Below are 15,338 nucleotides of genomic sequence, written 5' to 3'. Positions count from 1 at the left end.
ACGCCGTTTAAAAGTCACTCATGCGGGTATATATATATTTATTATAGTCACTTATTCATTCCACGCTCAAAGCACGTAAGGTCACATGTGATGGGGCTCATTGGTCGACGCTTTTAACGCGCAGCACCACGGGGACCGACGTGCACGGGATCATGCCCAGCTCGGTGATGACGGCGTCCACAAAGTCAGGCGGCGTCACGTCGTATACCAGATTGAGAAGACCCAGCGAGCGCACCTCCTGCCAGTGCGCCAGCTGCGTCTTGCCCTTCCGTGTCACGATCAGGTTGTCGGGATCGTCTAGGGGAAAAAAAAAAAAACATTGTGGAGTTGGTCATCATGCAGCATCTTTAGGGGAGGTACTTTCTTTTTTTCTTGGTGTCCGTGCTATTGTTTGACTCACCGAGTTCGTTTGATACAAAGGAGTCGGTCTGCACCCTCTCGCAAAACTTGTACGTCTCGCAGCACACCAGCACAGGCACGTTGAAGGCTTTGGCCACCAGAGCAACTTGGGACGTGCCCACGCGAGACATCATGTAGCCGTTGGCGAGCAGCGCGTGGGCGCCCAGGAGGACCTTTGACACCTAGGCGGACAAAAGCTCAGTTTGTGCGCTAATGTAGGGGATTTAAAAAAATATATTTGAATTTAGAGTGCCGCTTAAGAGCAGCTGGTACCTCCGGGAGGATGTAGGAGACGACGGAGATGAGGACGTAGGTGCAGCTGATGCCCCGCTGGACCAGGCGTCTGAGGGTCTCGCGGCCCTCGAGCCGCGGCCTGCTGTCCACCACGATTACGCGGAACTTCCTGCCCATTTTGAAGGCTTCGTAGAGGATGTGGTTGACCAGCGACGAGCTGCGCCCAAATGCAAGTCAGACGAGGTCCGCCGCGTGCGCTCCCATTTGACCTTACCAGCCGTAGACCAGGATGACGTCGTTGTCGCTGATCTTTCCGATGGCGATCTCCGCCACGGCTTTGGCCGCCAGCACGATCTTTTCGTTGATGTAGCAGTCGATGCAGTTCAGCAGCTTGCTCTTTGCCTGTGAGGAATAGCAACAATGTTTGCACAAATTCTTTAATAAATGTCGTGAGTTGAAAGCATATCATATGTTTAACTGCGGGAATGATAAGAGTCAAGGGATAGAAAAAAGCAACCTCATCTTCCTTGCAGTGATTTGGAATGTTAGAAATCTCCTTCTTGATGTATTTGATTGCGTTTCCCATGCTGGCCGACAGAGGGCGACACTGGTTCAAGAAGCTGCAGAAAAAGACAGTTCATATTTATATATGTAATATTATTTTGACATTCATTACAATATTAATGAAAACAAAATGCTTTTTACCTTATGTAAGGTTTTAATTTGTTGACTAAGTCTCTGGCTAGCTCTTCATTTGGCGGAGTAGTGTAGTCCCTTATGACCTGAGAGGAAACAATGTTCAGCTGTGCCGCTACTTTGGCTTGCGGGTGACGTCATACCTGCTTGAAGGCGTGCAGCAGTGCCACCGAGCGAGCGTTGGATCCCGCCACGATGCCCTGGGAATACTGAAGGCCCAGTCGAACGATAGCGGGATGGATGACGGACGAGGGGATGCTGCAAAGGCACGACGGACGGGTAAGCGAGGCCCTGACGAGACGTGGCCGCCGATACGTTCCGTCGGTGGGTGGGATCCAGCTTACCCGACTTGCTGCGTGAGAGGAGCTTTGCGACTGTACTGGTGCAGGTGTGAAAAGAGGCTGACCTTGTAGCCGTAGTCCGAGCGCAGCGGGATCTGAAAGCCGAGCGAAGAACAGCACGGTTGGCATTTCGCAACTGATCATAGTACGGCAAAAAAAAAAAAAAATCCCACGACAAATTCTTCCAAAATCAACGAAACGCACAGCAAAGCCAAGCACACTGAGGGGCAGGTTTGCCTCCAATTTGCTCCCGAAGCAGCACGGCAAACGGCGCCCTGTCGAAAATAGTGCTTAGTACCTTCTCTGCAGTATCTTGTATTCGCGTCTGAAAGAAATGACTGAATTTTCACAGGTCCCGAGAGTAACCCCCCCCTCCCCCCGCAAGATGTATAAGCTGCACTTTTTTGGAACCAGGTACCTGTTGTCTTTCCAGCTTCTTGGCCAGTTTCTTGACAACATCGGGGTCATCGACTTGGATGTGTTCAGGCAGCCTCTTCACCACTACGGACGGCGGACACGACATACCGGTGAGGTGAGTATCTCCAGACTACATGAGGCTGTTTCCCCCAATCTGGCATTACCAGGCTGCAGCTCGCCGGGTGGCACTTTGGGTTTGGCGGTGGAGGCGGGGGCGGCCTGCTGCTGGCTGCCGTCGCGCTTTTTGCCCTGTTTGGAGGACTTGTCGGAGTCGTGTCGAGGTCTCCGCTCCGCTTTCACTTCTACTTTGCTCTTGGCCGGCTTGTCCGAGGTCACGGGAGCGTCGGTGGCTGGCACTGAGGATGGAGCTGAGAAGAAAAGTCAAATCAGCTGAAATGGCAAAAGCAGCAGGAAGGAGAAGGGCGTCTACCGTTCTGTGAAGGCAGCGCGGCAGAAGCGTCAGGCTTTGTGGCCTCATCTTTTTTTTCTTTGTTTTTCTTCTGCTGCTTCTTCTCCTTCCTCAGCCGCTGCTTCTCCTCTTTGGTAAGCTCTTTGCCTTCGCTCTGTGTCGTCCGAATACACGGTGGCTGATTAACTGTTTGAAGCGTACATATTAAAAAGCAAAAACACAGAGAGCTCCTCACCTTTGCACGCTCAATGCCTGCTTTCTTGTCACTTTCATCTGCAGGTTGAGATACAGTTTGAAAATATCCCTTTTGACTCCAGTTACAATCATCTATTTGAGCATTTATTCAATATCTTGATCTATTTCCTAAGGTGTATGACGCTGCTTTGTCCTTATACTAAGACAAGCGCCTTGGTAGAAGCACAGAATTACATTTACTCACAAATGTGACCCGAACCGTGTGTCAGATTCCTGCAAATTACCTTCGCTGCGAGTTCAAGCTCAAACATTTAAACGCTGGCAGGCTGTGTAAGACCGGCTTGTTGTTTTTAGTGCGTCCCTCGCCACAAAACATCATAAAGACGGGAAAAGCGTCAGTAAAAGCCGTGTTTACACATTGTCGCCCCTCACCTGCCGCTACGTTGTCTGCCATCTTTGAGGATTGCGTCTTACTTCCGCTTCGGCGCAGAAGGGGCGCGCCTCACTTCCGCTTCAGCGAAGAAGGGGACGCAAAACGTGTGTCGCCCTCTGCTGCAGCAGCTGCGCAGTACAACTTGTAACCTTTTTGTCGCATTAACAGCAGGATACGTTGTGTATATCTGTTTTATTTGCGTATACAATAGTAGCCCTATTATTAAGGCATGTGTTAGTTGTAAAATGTTCATTGATAATAAAAAGTATCACTTTGAGACTTGTCCAACTCCAACCACGCCTGTATATTTTTTGGCTTTCGTGCACAATGGTCACAAATGCTTTTCATCCTGCTTGTTCTGATTTGTACCTGACACAGCTTTGAGTTTCAAACTTGATCCGTTTTTTCATATCAACATTGGAATTCATTTGGACATTGTTCTCGCTTCTTGTGACTGAACGAGCAAGAGTCCAAGATGTCAGTTGATGTTCATTAAGAAGCACTGAATGTGTTTTTGCAAAGATAACAACATTGCGTGTTGATGGCCTTTTGGGACATACTGCAAATATTTGTGCCGGGTGGTCTCACTTTGTGGCATTTATGGAATGCTGACAAGCATTTCCTGTTTCCTGTCCGTCCAGGAAATGGTGGACTTGCATCTCTGACCGCAGCGGGCCATCCCCGACGTTATCTTCCAGATGCACTTTGGGCTCTCTCGGAGAGAAGTCAAAATGCTTCCCAGGGCCTTCACAATCCCAAATGTTGTCCTCGGTGATGTCACGGGTGTCCTTCTTCTGCTCGGTCGCTCAGAGCAAAATTTGTCGCAGCCAGCTCTGATCGGGAAAGTGCAAATCTGCAGCGATCGGCACACGCGGTCACAAATGGTAATCGGCAGCTGTGGTGACAATAGCGTATTTTATTGTTGTGCGTACTAGTTGCAGCTTCACGTCTGCATCTCGTATTGCCCCTCGGTGGCGACGAAGAAATCCTCGAGGACGTTTTGCAGGAACTCAAAAGTGGGCCTCTCCTCGGGCCTCTCCTTCCAGCAGGCCATCATGATGTGGTAGAGCTCCTGCGGGCAGCCTTCTGGGCGGGGCATCCTGAAGGAGAACTCCAGCTTGCGGACCACCTCCGGGTTGGTCATCCCTGGAGACCAAGAGAGTCATTATCGACTTCCTAGCGCTGGCTTTCATGCAAGCGTGGCTGACCTGGATAGGGTATTCTTCCGTAGGTGACCATTTCCGTCAGGAGGATGCCAAAGGACCACACGTCCGACTTGATGCTGAAGGTGCCGTAATTGATGGCCTCGGGAGCCGTCCACTTGATGGGAAACTTGGCACCTGCTCGTCACAAAGAGGTGGTGGCTTGGGCGTGGTGGTGGTGGCGGCGGCGGTGGAGTCAAAATGTTCCAAAGGCCCGACATTTTGATTACCTTCCTGCGCCGTGTATACGGACTCCACCAGCCTGGCCAGGCCAAAGTCGGCTATCTTGCAGTGCAAGGTCTCGTTGACCAGGATGTTGGCGGCCCGCAGGTCCCGATGGATGGAGTTCTTGCTCTCGATGTAGGCCATGCCCTCGGCTATCTGTCTTGAATCAAAGAGGCGGTGCGCAACGTTGGACACGGCCAGAACGCAATGAGGATGTGCGTGAGCGATGGCGCTCTTCTCTCTCGCCAAATGAGTTGTTTTTCCAAAGGGGATTTTTTTTTTCTTTTTTTTTTGAGGGAAGTCTGCCAGGATGGAAAAATAACACCGTTTCCTTTGCGGAAGTTCATAATTACTGCAGGTCAAAGTGCACGGCTCCCTGTTACACTGCACAACATTGAAGCAAATATGCAGCAGTGTTTTTTTTCAAGAAATCAAAGCATTTAGTGCTGGACTCAAAATGGAATGAAAACATTTCCCACCTGTGCTGACATGTCAATCAGCTTGTTGAGCCTGAGCCTTTTTCCTTCATCCGTCTTCAAAAAGTCCAGCAGACATCCTGCAAGGTCACAAAAAGCAAGTTTGACACCATGAGCAGCAAGCTAACGCTAATGACGGGAGCGGTCCTGGGTCAGCAGCCCACCGTTGCTCATGAACTCGGTGATGATGAGGATGGGCTCCCGCGTGACCACGGCGTGGAGCCGCACCAGCCGCTCGTGCTGCAGCTGCTTCATCAGGTTGGCTTCCTGCAGGAAGGCGCCGGGCTCCATGGTGCCCTCCTTCAAGGTCTTGACGGCCACCTTCAGCGTGTCCTTGTAGTAACCTGCCGCCGTCCCAAATCAAAGTCTTTGATGGATTTCACTCCACATTTGGATTTGGACTCACCCATCCACACTTCTCCAAATTGTCCAGCGCCGAGCTTCTTGACCAGTTTTAGCGTGTGGCGAGGAATCTCCCATTGGTCGGGCGCCCACGGGCGCTGGGGCGGCTTCTTCTTGCAGGGGGCGTACAAACGCTGGCACAAACCGTCGGCGGAACCTGACGGGACACACGGTGTCACGGAGAGCCCGGTTGCGCCTGGAGCGGCTTGGCTCACATGTGTAGTACTTGACCAGCTCCTGCAGGGACGGGAAGGTGCTGGACGGGGAGATGTAGAAGCCTCCTCTGTCCAGAGAGCGGATCTTGTAGTGTTTCACCACGTCGGCGCTTTCCGCTGTGAAATCTCTAACGGACAGCGAGAAAGAACCTGACGCCGAAGGAGACGAGCGGGGGATGAGACGGGCCCGGCGGGAGGCTCTGCTCTCGGACGGCGCTCACCCGGGCAAGTCTCGCTCTCCCGGATGAGGAAGGCCCCGGGTTTGTTCCCGGGCGCCAGGAGCAAGCGCTCCGTCTCTCTCCGGCTCAGATCCTTGAAGAACCACCTACGAGGTACGCGATGGTCTGAGCGGGTCTTCACCGGGATGGACGAGAGGCGGAACTTACTTCTCCACCTGGAGGGTGTCCGCCCGGGCGACGTAGTTGGAGGGGATGAAGCCTTGGCGTCCCGTCACCAGCGAGCGCGCCAGCCACCAGTCGCCGTTTCTTGGAAAGCACACGGAAAGCACGTCGGTCGGCGCTGCGGTCCGGGCGGGCCGAGCGAGCGAGCGAGCGGCACTTACTCTCCCAGAACCTTGAATCGATCTCCCTTCCCGAAAGAGAGCTCGCTGCCGTTGCTGGGTTTGAAGTCGTGCTGAGCCACAAACACCATGTCGTCTAAAGGCACAAAGAATATTTACGCGATTTGATGGGTCCGTTTCACGCCAGAAGCAAAGTCAATTACCGTTCTCGCAGGAAGTGCTTCCATCCCAAATCTAGAAGGCAGAAAATAGTCATATTCAGTTCTTTTCACTCTCGGAAGCAACTTTGAAAAGCTGACCAGTTTTTGGTAGCATTTACTTACCGTGTGATTTGACGCCAGGGAGATGATCTTTGTCGGCGGCTCCAAGTTGTCGTCCACCGCTTGGTCACTGCTCACGCAGCCCATCCTGAATCACAATGGTCTTGTCTTTTCTTTTCTTTTCTTTTCTTTTCTTTTCTTTTCTTTTCTTTTCTTTCATTTGTCCAAAGGAGCGCTTTGGACGTGCGAGCGTACTCCCTTGACTCCAGCTCGTCGCCGGCGTCTTTTCTGCTCTGTCCAAAGTCCCTTTTGGCTCTTCTTGCCGCTATCACGATGAAGACCTCCGTCCGCCTGCCTCCCTCGGGCGCTGAGGCACCCTCATTAACTCGCTTCACAAGACTGGAAGTCTACACACCCCTGCCACATTTTCGGAAAGCACGCTCCACCGTTTCTAAGCAAACATGGACAACTGGAGAATTTTGTGCAAACACTGATTGCATCTCATGTGCTAAATGTGCACTGCTTCTGAATTAACTGACCGCTAGAGGGCGTAACAGGCAGCGATGAACTCCTCTGAGAGCCCCAGACTCTTGTTTTTGACCCCTGCAAAAAAAAGTCGATATGGCGAGCCTGAGCCTGTCATGCTTTGCGAGTGACGACGAGCAACGATGATGTCATTCAGTAAGTGGAGGGAACAATTCATCTTACAACAGCGGAGGAAATGTTTGCTTCCTATCTGCTTGTGCTGGGGGGGGGGGGATGGAACCCACGTGGGGGGGGATATTGCTCCACCGGGCCACACTTCACAGATTTTTCTCGGGACCACCTGCAAATGTGTGTGTGTGTGTGTGTGTGTGTGTGTGATTCATACACTCTTACTCAGCGCAGGTGCACGGCGAGTGTTATCAAGTCCGGCCCGGTTTACTAACTCCTTTTCCTGATTGCATTTTTTGGCCGTGGCGACTTTTTCAAGGAGCTTGTTTTGTTCCCAAGAACGGCGTTGGCTGGCTGGCTGGCTGGCTGGCTGGGGGGTCCCCAGCCTTGGCATCCTGCCTGCAGGAGCCTCCCAAGTGGCCCCACAGGATAACCTCAACAACGGTGGGAAAGAAAGCCAGCCGGGACAGGGCTAGGGCCTCTGTAGAGCGCCTTGTTGTCCGCCATGAGTGCACGACACATGACAAGAAAAGTCCAATGTCGCGTTTTGACATTGTCTAAGCGCAGCTGCGCCGAAAGTACCTTTCTCCCGTCCGTCCGAGTGGTGTCCGTCCGCCCACAAATGTATACGTCCACTTCCTGGTTGAGCTTCCTGCCAGCGTGGGAACCTTTGGTGGCCTGTGTCACACACGGAAGTGATGAGAAGCTCCCGAGGAGACAAAGCGCTTGTCAATGGGGAACAATGAGGAGAACGTTGAGCAGGCGAGCGGCCGTCACTCACCTCGGACGGTGGAGGGAGACCCTGGAGAAAGTGCGGGTGTTGCTGGGCAGCTGTTGGCGCCCCCCCCCCCCCCCCCCCCCCGTGCGTGATTGTGCTGCCGGATGACTCTGCCGCTGACTCTTCCAGCGTTTGTTGTGCAAGTGCAGCAGGTGCTTCCTCAGCAACTTTGTCTTTTCCTTTCTTGGTCATTTCTTCAACTCTCAGAGTCACACTTGCCCCCCCCCCTCCCCCCACCCAAACCCACACTTTAACCAAAGGCAACTTTTTTTTTCTTTTTTAAATTATGATTGAAAAATGAACGAGTGTTAAAGTGCATTTTATTTGACAAACATTTGAGTGGCGGTTACAAGCAGCTGCCGGTTGTTGACGTTTGGCCGGCCACGGTCACATTCTTCTGCTCCACTAATGTCGGCTAATTGCGATCTTCGTGTTAACCGTTTTAAGTTAACTAGAAAATCTACAGTTTTATCTTCTGGAGTATTTTAAAGGGGGTCGACGTGTTGCACAAAGCAGAAAAAATAAAACAGGTCTCGGCCGCAATCAAGTTACACGTCGGAATCTTCGGCGTCTGCGTCGACGCCGTCCTCAGACCCGCCGGCGACGTGTTTCAAACTGGTATTTACCCTCAGTGTTGTCGGTTCTTCATCGGGTTCTTGACGGGCCGCCTGGCCTGGGCTGATGTCCCGCTCCTGGCTTTTCTCCTCGTGCTCCTTGCTGTGGTCGGACTCCGCCTCGTCCTCGGACTCCGCCTCGTCCTCGCCGTCGGCGGACTCGGCTCCTCGCTCTTCGTTTTCAGACGCCTCCAAGGTTTGTCTGCTTGTTTCCTCATCCTCACCATGGTCATCTGCCTTTGGTCGGTCTTGGTCACACACTTCCTTTTCAGTTCCAGGCTGGACCGACTCGTCCGGATCATCACGGTCGGTCGCCTCGGATTCTTGGCTCTCTTTTTCTGATGTTCCCTCGTCGTCCTCGTCTTCTACGTCTTCATTTTCTGCTCCTTGGTCCATCCCATCTTCCAGATCTTTGTCAGCGTCCACCTCGGGTTCTTCCTCTTTTTCATCCTCATCTTGATGCTCTTCTCCCGTTTGGTGGTGTTGCTGGCTTTCTGCTCCACTCAGGTCATCTGGCTCTTCAGAGTTTGTCACTTCAGACTCCTCCTCACTCTGATGATCTTTGAAGGCTTCGTCGTCCCGGGACACACTTCCTGCCCCGTCGCTGCTATCCACGTCTTCTTCTCCAGCAGCCTCTGTGGAATCTCCATCCATTTCTGTTTTCTGGTCCTTTTCTCCATGCTCCTCGGGTTCCGCTTCTGGCTCTTCAAACTCTTTCGTATCTGCATCTTGGTCTTCAGCAATGTTCTCCGATTCGTTTTCAGACAAGGCGTTCTCCTGCTTGGCGCCTTCTTCTTCTTCTTTGTCGGCATCCTCACATTCTTCGCCACTGTCATCCACACCTCCGTCTTCTTGCTGTTCGCTGGTGACATCTTCACAAGTGGCTTCATCAGATGTGGCGTTGTCGTCCGGCTCTTCCTCTGCATCTTCTCCATTGTCACTTGTTAGCGCAGGATCTTCTTCCGCTGACTTGTCTTCTTCAACTCCTGTGGTCTCCTCTGTTCCTTCAGCGTCGTTCTCTGCCATCCTTTTGTCTTCTTCCTCTTCTTCTTCTTCTTCAGTTTGCACATTTGTTTGGTCATGGAGTGTATCTGCATCGCCGCCATCATGTTCATCTCCACTAGTGGCAGGCGTCTCCTCTTCTTTCAGATCTTTGTCCTCCTCTGATTCCGATGCAGCCGTGGCTGCCTCTTCAGCATCGTCATCGGTGGTCACAGCATCTTTTGCAGTGTCCTGATCCTCAGCAGCTGCATCCTCATTTTCATCTCCACTTGTTTGGGCATCTCCTTCCTCTTCCTCTTCCTCTTCGGGTTCCTGTCCGCTAGCATCTTCAACTGCTGTGGCGTCATCGCCATTGTCATCTTCTGCAGCTTCCTCATCGCTATCAGCTCCAAGCTCCTTCTCATCTCCACTTGCAGGAGGAGTCTCTTCTTCTTCACCTTCCTCGGAGGCTGCATCTTCATCCTCGATGATTTCATTCTCGGCGCCGCTCGTGGCAGGAGTCTCCTCTTGACTCTCATCTTGGTGTTCACTCGTGGCCCTGTCAGCAGCTTCTTGTGTGGCCTCTTTATCTTGGGCGGTTTCGGGAACCTCCTCACTCGCCATCATCTCATTTCCAGCATCATTATTTTCATCTGCCCCCTCCTGGTCTTCTCCTGCCTCTTCCTCCTCTTCACGTTCACTTGCGGCGACCACAAGCACTGCGTCTTCATCTTCTTCGCTCGCAAGCTCACCATCTGTGTTTGCTTCCTCGTTTGAGTTCTTCACGGTGGCTGCATCGTCATCGTCCTCGACCGGGACTCGCTCTTCCTCCTCCTCCTCCATATTGTTAGCGGACTCTTCGTTCTCATGGCTACCTGCAGCAGGAGCTTCCTCTTCACCATCAATGCCTCCTTCTTCATCTTCCTCGGACTCTTGCTGACTTGTGACTTCTGCCACAGCGGCCTCTTGTGCCGCACCTTCATCTTCTGCAGGAGCTTCATCTTCACCATCAACTTCTCCTTCTTCATCTTCCTCGGACTCCTGCTGACTTGCGGGTTCTGCTGCACCCTCATCTTCTGCAGGAGCTTCTTCCTCACCATCAACTCCTCCTTCTTCATCTTCCTCAGACTCCTGCTGACTTGTCAGTTCTGCTGCAGCGGCCTCTTGTGCCGCACCTTCATCTTCTGCAGCAGCTTCCTCCTCATCATCAACTTCTCCTTCTTCCTCGGACTCCTGCTGACTTGCGAGTTCTGCCGCGGCGGCCTCTTGTGCCGCACCTTCATCTTCTGCAGGAGCTTCGTCTTCACCATCAACTCCTCCTTCTTCATCTTCCTCGGACTCCTGCTGACTTGCGGGTTCTGCTGCACCTTCATCTTCTGCAGCAGCTTCCTCCTCACCATCAACTCCTCCTTCTTCATCTTCCTCTGACTCTTGCTGACTTGTGAGTTCTGCCGCGGCGGACTCTTGTGCCGCACCTTCATCTTCTGCAGGAGCTACCTCCTCACCATCAACTCCTCCTTCTTCATCTTCCTCAGACTCTTGCTGACTTGTGAGTTCTGCCGCGGCGGCCTCTTGTGCCGCATCTTCATCTTCTGCAAGAGCCTGCTCCTCACCATCAACTTCTCCTTCTTCATCTTCCTCGGACTCCTGCTGACTTGCGGGTCCTGCTGCACCTTCATCTTCTGCAGGAGCTTCCTCCTCACCATCAACTCCTCCTTCTTCCTCGGACTCCTGCTGACTTGCGAGTTCAGCCGCGGCCACACCTTCATCTTCTGCAGCAGCTTCCTCTACATTTTCACCAGTGACCTCATCATCGGGATTTGAGTCCTTAACGGTGGAAGCGCCGTCGCTCTGTTCTTCTTCTGGTTCTTCAGCGGCGGGTTCCTTTGTTTCCTCTTCAGCCGCGTCGCTTTCAGCGCCTGCGAGCGAAAGCTCACACTCGTCACTTTCCTTGTCTTCCGCTGCTTCTTGAAGAGCGTGCTGGAGGATCTGTCCGACCAGTGTTGCTGCTGCTGCTGCTGCTGCTGCTTTGGTTTCAGTGTTGGCCGGACAATGGTTCTTCTTGCCGCACGACTGGCACGGGCAGTCGTCGTCGTCTTCACCGCGCTGGTCACTGACGACGCTGCTGCTGGCCGCCGAATCGTCGCTTATCTGCGAGCGTTTGGTTTTCATCCTCAGCCTTCGCCTTCTCTCGTTGGTGGAAGGTCTGGACTTTGGTTCTTGGGGAGGTCTGGGCAGAGCCGCCCCACCTTTCATCTTGTCCAATTCTTTGCTAATGCTGCTTTGGATGCGCCGGCGGATCTCGTCCTTGAGCTCGCCGATCATCGCGTCCAGCTGCTGGTCGTCGCCGTGGACCTTCCAGCGCTCTTTGAACTCGCTCATGGCGTCGACGTAATGAGCCAAAAACCGCTTTTCGATTTTGGTGAGTAAACCGAGGACCCACGCGGGATCGGGGTCGTGAGGTCGCTGTTTGCCGGAGCGGAGCTGACTCCGAGACGTCTCGTCCGGTTGGGAGCTCTCGCTCGAGGCCGGCGGGCTGTCGCGCGGTTCTCTCGGCGTGTCGTGACCCGGAATGGTCTGGTCGGGCTCCGGCTCCTCTTCGGGGCTGGCCGTTTGTTCTTCTTCTCGGTGGACTTTCCTGCCGTCGCTGCTCTTGCCGGAACCCGTGGAGCCGCTGTTGACGTCGATGCCGGACGACGAGCCCTGATGAAAGTCCTTGTCGGAGTGGCGGTCGGGCTCGTTCGGCGCCGGCTCGCAAAGCCACAGAGAGCCGAGAATCTCCAGCAGCGCTTTGTAGCGTTGCGATTTCTCATCGGCGTTTTTGGGATCGCCGTCCAGCTTGGCCAAGCAATCGAAAAGACCCGCGGCCGAAGAGCTGAGTTTGCGTCCGTACGCGGGCGAGACCTCCGGCAAACTGTTGCATCTGTCCAGCTGGGGGTTGAGAAGAACTTTCATCACTTGCACCGAAGAGTGAAATAGCTTGGGGTCGGTTTCTCCGCGCCGATCCGACGCTTTTGGTTCCTCGTCCGTTTTGGGAGCGTCGGAAAGGGCGCTCTCCTCATTCAGCCCGTTGATGTTCTTCTCAGGCGCGGCGTGGTCGGGTTCTTCCGCCACGTTGCCGGAGAACTCCTCCATATCGAACTGTTCGCCGTCGGGCGGGATTTTATTCAGCCATTCGCTGACGACTTGGGTCGGGGAAGCGTTTGGCAGGCTGGACGGGACCAGGGCTTGGGCGTGGACGTCGTCTTCGGGAGCCTGCTCGGAGTTCAAGTCTCCGTTGGCTGAAGTCTCACAAAGGTGAGGGATGGCTTTTGCTTCTTCATCCACTAAAACATCAGCATGATGGGATTTGGCTGACACGTTGCTTTTTTTCTCCAGGATGTCAGATGTGGCTTGAAGTTCAGATTCCTCAACGGCCACCACAGGAAGGTCCGAGACATTTGACGCCGCGCTTTTGGTTCTTTTTTTGCTTCTCGAGGAGCGATCGGACTTGACCGACAGCGCGGCTTTGGTTTGCTGAGTTCCCCCGAGCCTGCTCTTGTCGGAGATAATCGACGTCCTTGAAGATGCGGCTGACTTGTGTGCTCTGGCTTCACTTTCTTCACTTTGAGGTCGTCGAGACGATCTGGACGACGACGAAACGAGAGACGTGGTATCGGTGTTGGAGACGTCTTCGGACTTCTTTGCTGAGGACCTCCCGGACTTGCTGCTCAGCGCTCTCTCCAAACTCTCATCGTTGTTGTTTTCGTGCACGGCGATGGAGGATTTTGTCTTCGCTGATGTCATCGAGCGGGCAGATCTGGACGAAACGGCGCTCGGCGGCCGCTGAGTTGTTTCCGTTTGGTTTTCTGAATGTTCTTCCGAGGGAACCTCGCACGTCACTACCGATAAGCTCGTCACGGTGGACTTAACGGAAGCTTTGCTCGCCGGTCTCTCTCTCTCGGCTTTGGATGATGGAGAGCGCGCCGACGTTTTGGATTTTGTAGAAGTCACGGAGATGGCTGACTTTGTGGACAAGGAGCTGGCGGTTCTTTCCACCGTCACGCAAGGTTCTAGCGCATCTTCTACCGACCTTTCTTCAGGTTCCTCGTCGTTCTCGGCGCGTTCTGAGGTTTCTTCGGCTGCTCTGTCGAGTTCCGACTCTTTGGTTCTGGAAGACACCGACTGGCCGCAACTAACTTCTTCATTCTCAATTTCGACGCTGTGTTCACTCATCACCTCGGAAACTTCTTTCGACGTGACTGACAAGTTGCTGGAAGGTCTTTCGGCAGCGTTTTCCTCAGCTGAGATTTTGGACTTTCCAGATTTGGCAGACAGTTGACTTTGGCTTCTGCTCGGGACTTCTTCGGTGACCACCTCAGACACGTTCGATGTTTCCGAAGCGGGCGACTTTGACCGACGACCTTCGGACGTGCGTTGGGACTTAGCGGACGGAGCTGATTTACTGGAGTGAACGGACAAGGAACTTATTGATACGCTCTCGCTGTGCGGCAAACTTTTCGATGCTGTCGATCTGGCGGAAAGCGCCGACTTTGCAGATTTGGCCGACGCCGCCGCGCTGGGCGATCTTTCTGCAGAAACCTGCGACTGGATTGATTTGGCAGATGTGCAGCTTGACGCTCGTCCTCCCGCTGGCTCCTTCTCTTCATCCTCAGAATGGTGAGACTCGTCTTCTGCTGGAACATCATCGGGACATTTGGACTTACTTGAGCCGGCGCTCGTGGCTCTCTCGTTCAGAGGAGTCTCGGGACGGTTTGACGTCACATTGGTCGATGGCTCTGACATCACACTGGGTTCCTTCTCGTCTTCCACTGATTGGATTGCACTCGATGGTCTTTCTTCAGCCGCCTCTGTGGATTCTCCAGCGGCATCAATTTCTGAGGTTTTTGATTGTGTTGATCTGGCGCTGGAAGCTCTCTCCACCTCTACCTCCTCGGCGTCTCCATCGGCATGAGAAGAGGCCGCTTCGTCAACTTCTGAGCTTTTTCCAGATGTGGGTGTTCTCTCTCCGGTTGCGCTCTGACTTTGCTCCTCTTTGGCGTGCTGGTCAGGTCCGGAGGTTGTTGAGGCATTTGAATGAGCTGACATGGCACTTTTGGATGGCTCCTCCTCTTCTCCACCTTCAGGTTCCGCCTTCTGACTGACATTTGCTTCACCCTCCCGTCTTTCCACGTCGCCCGTCTCCTCCGAGTCTGCTTCCTTCTCACCACAGTGACACTTTTTGGATTTCTTCATCTTGCCGGAAGTGGAGGCCGACGATGATTTCCCGGACATATCTTGCGTGTCCTGGTCCCGGCGGATGGTGCAGTACTCCACGGTTTCCGAGGCCTCCACGCACGTTTCTCGCTCCAGCACGTTTTCCTCGCTGGATCTTTGAGCCACGGTCTTCCTGGAGACCACCGTGTAGGAGGAGGCGCTGGAGCTGGACGTCCGAACGCCGCAAGTGTCTCCTTGCGTGCCTTCCGCGTTGGTCCAGATGTTGTAGCAGTGAGAATGGCGAGAGCAATGCGCGCGACGTCGCCGGTGCTTGGCGACGTACGCCTCCACCGGCTCGTTGGTGGAAAAGTTCTCAGAACCCGAGCAGCTTCTGTCGCTCACCAATTCTTGAGGCCGCTCGCCGCCCCTGATGGAGGACTTTCTCACTTCAGTGGACCAAAGTAAGGTTTCGTCGTTGTCCAGCCGAAAGCGCACTTTCATTTTCATGGACAAGCTGCCATCTTTGTTGACGCAAACTTGTTTCTCCACATCGTCGTCGGTGGCGGGGAGAACGTCGTCTGCAGATTCCGTTCCGTCTGGAAGTGACTTCTCAGAAGATAGGTTCGCTTGAGCTTGATTTGGTGGTAAAAGAGAAAGAAGGAGTCAAATCACGAGGCCTCGTAGTACTTTT

At 53.5% G+C, this 15,338-nt stretch overlaps 3 protein-coding genes across 7 annotated transcripts in view; all 3 read right to left on the bottom strand.

Annotated features, from left to right (window-relative positions):
• Nucleotides 1-6: 6 nt before the first annotated feature.
• eif2b4 (eukaryotic translation initiation factor 2B, subunit 4 delta) lies at nucleotides 7-3,231 on the bottom strand. Its single transcript, XM_049756084.2, has 13 exons — nucleotides 3,124-3,231; nucleotides 2,732-2,769; nucleotides 2,518-2,650; nucleotides 2,252-2,455; nucleotides 2,089-2,171; nucleotides 1,674-1,765; nucleotides 1,473-1,587; nucleotides 1,339-1,415; nucleotides 1,151-1,253; nucleotides 908-1,035; nucleotides 673-850; nucleotides 401-581; nucleotides 7-297 (listed from the first exon to the last, which is right to left on the bottom strand). Exons 1-13 carry the CDS (start codon nucleotides 3,143-3,145, stop codon nucleotides 98-100), a joined length of 1,554 nt encoding a protein of 517 aa, XP_049612041.1. The 5' UTR covers nucleotides 3,146-3,231; the 3' UTR covers nucleotides 7-97.
• Nucleotides 3,232-3,391: 160 nt separating this feature from the next.
• Nucleotides 3,392-7,920, bottom strand: blk (BLK proto-oncogene, Src family tyrosine kinase). 3 transcript variants are annotated; one of them, XR_007488720.2, is made up of 13 exons: nucleotides 6,488-7,920; nucleotides 6,368-6,398; nucleotides 6,207-6,300; nucleotides 6,031-6,129; nucleotides 5,866-5,969; nucleotides 5,645-5,794; nucleotides 5,434-5,586; nucleotides 5,192-5,371; nucleotides 5,031-5,107; nucleotides 4,557-4,711; nucleotides 4,333-4,464; nucleotides 4,057-4,270; nucleotides 3,392-3,977 (listed from the first exon to the last, which is right to left on the bottom strand). XR_007488720.2 is itself a non-coding variant. In XM_068649158.1 (13 exons), the coding sequence occupies exons 1-12, from the start codon at nucleotides 6,569-6,571 to the stop codon at nucleotides 4,068-4,070; spliced, it is 1,458 nt and encodes a 485-aa protein (XP_068505259.1). In that variant the 5' UTR covers nucleotides 6,572-7,920; the 3' UTR covers nucleotides 3,392-3,977; nucleotides 4,057-4,067. The 3 variants fall into 3 exon arrangements, 2 of the variants coding, with proteins under 2 accessions (XP_068505259.1, XP_049612043.1); XM_068649158.1 differs by having other exon boundaries at nucleotides 4,557-4,707; XM_049756086.2 differs by having other exon boundaries at nucleotides 3,392-4,270.
• Nucleotides 7,921-8,159: 239 nt separating this feature from the next.
• Nucleotides 8,160-15,338, bottom strand: part of rp1l1b (rp1 like 1b) — a 20,512-nt gene continuing 13,333 nt past the window's right edge. For all 3 annotated transcript variants that reach the window (XM_049756074.2, XM_049756075.2, XM_049756076.2), the window contains exon 7: nucleotides 8,160-15,279. In XM_049756074.2, the coding sequence (XP_049612031.1) occupies nucleotides 8,405-15,279 (6,875 nt within the window). In that variant the 3' untranslated portion in view covers nucleotides 8,160-8,404. The remainder of the gene's footprint in view (nucleotides 15,280-15,338) is intronic.

The sequence above is a fragment of the Syngnathus scovelli genome, chromosome 20 (genome assembly GCF_024217435.2).
Source record: "Syngnathus scovelli strain Florida chromosome 20, RoL_Ssco_1.2, whole genome shotgun sequence".
NCBI lineage: Eukaryota > Metazoa > Chordata > Actinopteri > Syngnathiformes > Syngnathidae > Syngnathus > Syngnathus scovelli.
Note: the sequence above shows the minus strand (reverse complement) of the source record. Positions and strands in the feature narration are given on the sequence as shown.